General features: G+C 27.9%; 1 protein-coding gene across 3 annotated transcripts in view; it reads left to right on the plus strand.

Moving 5' to 3' along the window:
* Positions 1 to 2,940: 2,940 nt before the first annotated feature.
* LOC100165338 (thymidine kinase-like) overlaps positions 2,941 to 5,746 on the plus strand; it is a 6,307-nt gene continuing 3,501 nt past the window's right edge. Inside the window, 3 exon segments of one of the 3 annotated variants that reach the window (NM_001162735.2) lie at positions 2,941 to 3,241; positions 3,434 to 3,572; positions 4,001 to 4,179. In NM_001162735.2, coding sequence (NP_001156207.1) covers positions 3,456 to 3,572; positions 4,001 to 4,179 — 296 coding nt within the window. In that variant the 5' untranslated portion in view covers positions 2,941 to 3,241; positions 3,434 to 3,455. 3 annotated transcript variants of the gene reach the window in all.

Consider the following 5,746-nt stretch of genomic DNA (forward strand, 5'->3'; position numbering starts at 1 on the left):
CAGTATTGGGGAAAAAGGACCAAGGCGTCTCAACTTTATAATTTAAAAATTTAGATTTTATAAAAAACAATCACTTTATTATTCATAATTTAATAAATAATATTTATGTTTTACAGGTATAACATCACCGCTACGGCGCAACTTAAAACCGGAATAAAAAAACAAAATTAGTTAGTAAAAGATTGAAAACAAGTTTTAAGATTTCTGTTCATATTTAAAAATAAATACTACCCTATTAATATAAATATTATTTGAATTTAGCCCCCCCCCCCCAAAAAAAAATCCTGGGTGAGCCCCTGGTAGGCACTTGAAATTTCCAAGGTATTTAAATACGGTACAATCCATACCGTGTAAAAAATTTCATAATTTTTGGTTAAGTATTGCGGGTATAAGAGCAAATCAGCAGAATTCCTGGACGGCGGGGCGTGATTTTACTGATTCGATTATGTGAATAAATTACTGATTTGTTTTATAACTGCATGGGTTTTCGAGGTAGGCACTTGAAATTTTCCCCATATTTAAATACGGTACAACCCATACGTTGTAAACATTTTCATAATTTTTAGTTAAGTTTTTAAGTTTGTGATATTTCTGCGACAAGTAACCCGGAAGTGAAAATAAACGGGGCAACCTGGAATTTGGTAGGGAGTTGAAGGGGGGTATTATAATGGCACTTGTGGAGTTTGAACTTATTCGGACTTAGTTTGCCCATGCGACGGGCGCTATGGCACCAAATCAGTAAATCAGTAAATTCGACTGACCCAACTTTTGCAACATGGGTATATAGCTAGTAGATACCTACATACAAAACGTATTAACATAAAAGAACCATAATGAAAGTTAGTAAACTTGATAAATTTAGTAGTAATAGTAGTATATTTATAATGTATATACTATAATGGTAGGTATATAATATATGTATTATAAACAATAAAAGGAGTAGAGGATTTAATAAAATTAACGCATTTAGTGCCTTCTTAAGGTAGGTATATATAATTAAGTATAAAAGAAATACATTATTACAACTGACTAACATCATTTAATAATTTGTTATAGTATCATTACTGGTGTGAAAATAAAACAATTTTATTGAGTTTGTTCCTTTTGCTATCTGGATTTAAGTAGTTACAAGAAAACATTTTTCCATATGACTTAAGTCTAATACTAAGAAATTTTTTTACTAAAATAGTAATAAGTATAATTTTATGTGGTTTTTCAAGGATTGTTACGTTTGAGCAATTTAATGATGGGAAAATGGATGTATTCAAGGAACATTTATTAATACAATTATACAAGATTCTAGTTTCTAAATTGTGTACATTAAGGTTTTTTAAATTTGATGTAAATATTAATAAATAATTTTCAGCTTCCTGAATAATTTTATATGCACTTTCTGATCCACTGATCAAACCACCATTATTTTTTAATATTGTGAATCATGTATATGAATGTACATTACAATAGTCATGATCTGTAATATCTTTAAAAAGACATTGTTTACACGACTCACATTCAAGTGTTTTTATTATTTGTTTTATAATATAGCCTAAAATATAATAAATAATATTGTTTTTTGCTTCTTTCATATTAGTACTCAGATTATTTAATAGCAACATTCGATTTATTAATTCTTCATCCTCTTGATTTTGAGAAAAATTATCTTCATAAACATTAACAACTTTTTTACTCCATTTAAAATCTAAAATACCCCCTTTTATATCATCATCAAAGGTATTGCAATTCCTATTGGATTTACACTTAATAAAATTTTTTAAAAGTATTTGTTTTATGGCAGTTTTAATCTGAACTCCATTGGGGTGTTATTTGATCCTAATCTCTGTCGGATTTGACCAAATAGAATCTCCAAATGGTCTTGTGAATATTTATAGGTTAATATATAAGAGAAGTTCATCGATGAAAACTGTATAGAAAATATTGTTTCGGCAATAGAAAACATAGACTTAATTGCTATGGCAAACTCAATTATAAATGTTCTTTTATTTGATTTATGTACAAAATTATCTTTAAATTTGAATGTATATAAATAAACAACCAATGGTAGTATAATACTTTTTAATAAATCTATATTATTTTTAGAAATTGGAGACTTAAACCCTTTTGAAAAACAGCTTTTTGAGTTTAGAAAATCAAAAATTTTATCAATCACACGACAGTATTCTATGGTAGGATCTACATTAGAGAAATTTGGAAAATCAATTTTTTTAAGAAATTCTAAAGCATCACCAGTTTATGTACTTAAGGTTTGAGCTGCAAACTTTACCTTCATCTTATTGTTTTGCCAGTTAATATGTGATATACTTAACTTATTTCTAAATTTGAAAGTCAATTCATTTTGTAGTTTGTGAAGTTCATAAATGTGTTCCCATCGTATATACCCATTGTCAGATCCCAATGTTCTACAATTTCTTAATGTATTACGTGCCAATTTCAAATTGTGGCACGCATCAGGTATAAAATATACTTTACTGTTATTCACAGGATGATTAAAAAATGGATATTCGAACTAGGAATTTGTCTATTTGAACATTCATGAGCAGAGCAAGTAAAAACCATTATATATTAATAAAATATATTATAAATACATTATAAAATGATCTGGTGTTCACCTACTACTTAAATACCTTTGAATTTTGATATATTTAAATATTTAATAATTTTAAATCAAAAAATACAAACAAAATTTTCAATAATTTGATTACTCATTTGTTATCAATTCTGCATAATGTAAACATTGCCGTTTGACAAATGGCCGCCGCCGACACACATTAGACAATAACATCAAGTAAATGGTCGTCCGTTATCTAGTATGTTTATATATCTGTGTTCCCGCTTTTTTTTTTATCAGTGGAACATTTATGCATTTATCAACAATAATTATATTGACAACAACAAGAAATGAGAATATTATCATGAGATATTATACCAAAAATAAAACCTTTATGATATTGTGGCCCGCAAGTGGTCGTTCCGCGTTCGGCTCGTTTAGTTAACAGGTGGCACAAATAACACATGTACGTTTTGCTGATGGTTGCTAGTTGATAAAATAACTGAGCGACGAACTATGATTACTTAAAATCCTCTGAAGGTAACCTAACCTTACCTTTTTCATTTTGAAATCTGTGCGTTTTCGAAGTTTCGAAGATTTCTTACGTGCGAAGCCCAAATAAGAGTATTCGTACTGGCTCTCGTTTCTGCTACGTATATTTATATAGCCTATACCGTAAGTGATTTGTTCAACATTTTTACATAATATTAGTTATGGCCTGGGTTATGGCCTGGGTTATGGCCTATGGGGATACCGGATACCGATTAATTACTATATAGGTACCTACGTATCGTCATTTTTATTTGGAAGTAATCTTATTTTGTAAAAATATAAAAAAATTTTAAATTTTTATATTTGATTTTTTAGTTTTAGTTTTTGCAACAATAACATGAAAAAGCATATTGTTAAAAAACCATTCCGTGTAGCTGTTGAAGGAAATGTTGGGTCTGGAAAATCAACATTAATAAAGTATTTTGAAAAGTTTAAGGAAGTTGAAACAAATCCTGTGAGTGTAATATTTGCTATTTATTAGTTACTTGATTAGATAACAGCAAGTACTATTAATAATTTTATAATTATTTTATGCAACAATACATTTGTATTAGTTCCTTAAAATCATGACAAAATAAATAGGTATGTCAGCAATATTACCGGATTAGAAACAAATCGCGAACCCACCCTCCGCCCAGCCTTGTACTGTGACGTAAGCATTTCTCTGGTTCTCATTGGTCCACCGCTGCCACTGCCGCCGAAGACTCTACCACCCCTCCACCGCTCAGTCTGTTGAAGAAATGCTTATGTCACAGACATGCGTATCACGAGTTGCTGACATACCTTTTTATTTTGTTATGCTTAAAATTATATATTTTTATGTAGGTAATACAAAATGTTTTTAAAATTTTAATTAATGTATTATTATAATATATCCTATAGGAACCAATAGAAACATGGCGAGATTTAAATGGTCATAACTTACTTCAACTGACATACTCAGATCCTCACAGATGGAATTTTGCTTTTCAACATAATGTGCAATTAAGTCGTTTGAATTTACAGTCAAAAACTACAAATAAGGACATACAAATGTTTGAACGTTCATTACAAAATAATAGGTAATATTAGTTTAATAGTTTATAAACAGCTATTATTACAGCTTGGATTTGAATGCACTAAAAAGATCACAATGTACCATATTATTATATCATAGACCTATAAAATAATATTCTTTTATAGGTCTATATATAAAATTCAACAAAAAAAAAGGTGGGTAAGTGTATGTCGCTCTGCTGTACATTAGGTTACAAGTGGGTCACTGTATAATGGATAGTATTAAATTTGAATTCAATGATATAATATCATTGTATAAGAAAAACAATTCTGAGCGGAGACGGTATATCAGTCTAGGTATTAGACATATATATACTTATCTATGGTATTAAAAAAAAAATTGACCTATAATAGGTACCTGTAATAAATTCCAAATTAATCATATCACACTATTCATTAGGTACTTATAACGCGTTATACATCAGCAATGAACCGTGACACTATCATAGATATATAATATTATACTTTAGAAGTTTCAAGTACCCACGAATAATATACAATCATAACAAAATAATTAAAATAGTTAGGTATTCTAGGTTTTATAATATTATTATCTTATTATTATTTTAAATTATTAACTAAAAAAAAGGTGGGTAAGTGGATTTCGCTCTGCTGTACAGTAGGTTACAAGTGGGTCACTGTATAATGGATGGTATTAAATTTGAATTCAATGATATAATATCATTGTATAAGAAAAACGATTCTGAGCGGAGACGGTATGTTAGTCTAGCCAGTCTAGGTATAAGACATAATATTATATTAGGTACCTATAATAAATTCCAAATTAATCATATCATAATATTTATTAGGTACTTATAACGCGTTATACATCAACAAAAAACCGTGGTACTATCATAGATATATAATAGTATACTTTAGAAGTTTCAAGTACCCACGAATAATATTATACAATCACAACAAAATAACTAAAATAGTTATCCTAGGTTTTTAATATGTAATTTCGTCCAAATTTGTACTTAAAATGACTATAAAAATAAACTGCGTAATTGTATTTTTTAGATTTTTTGGTAACAGAATTAATTACTTACGTGGAATCTTGTTTTAAATTTTCAATTCTTAGATACAAAAATTGAACATTTTATAAATTTTTAACTACAAAATAATTTTTCAAATTAAAATTTGATAAATTTTGTCAAAATTTGATCTTTAAATGCTTATAAAAAAAAATTGTGCCTATGTATTTTTAATATTTTTCAACTGATATTGTAACAATATATCAGGAGCTTTGTATTAAATTTATACACTTTTTGGCCCAACAGATAAAACTTTATTGATATTTATAGAAAAAAAAAACTAAAAAAATTGAAAACTTACAATGTCCGTAAACAGCTCAAAAAGAGTCAAATTATTTTAAAAATTTTATCGTATATATAAAATGCTAATATAAACATTCAGTGAAATTTTCAAGTTTCTACAGTCACTCGTTTTTTAATTACAACAAAATAAGAAAATCGTTACGTAAGAAATCGAGTGAATATCAAATGTTGTAAAAATATGAATTTCAAACGCCCATAAAAATTTAATTTGAGTTTCTTATAGACATTTTTTTTT

Source organism: Acyrthosiphon pisum, chromosome A2 (genome assembly GCF_005508785.2).
Source record: "Acyrthosiphon pisum isolate AL4f chromosome A2, pea_aphid_22Mar2018_4r6ur, whole genome shotgun sequence".
Classification (NCBI taxonomy): domain Eukaryota; kingdom Metazoa; phylum Arthropoda; class Insecta; order Hemiptera; family Aphididae; genus Acyrthosiphon; species Acyrthosiphon pisum.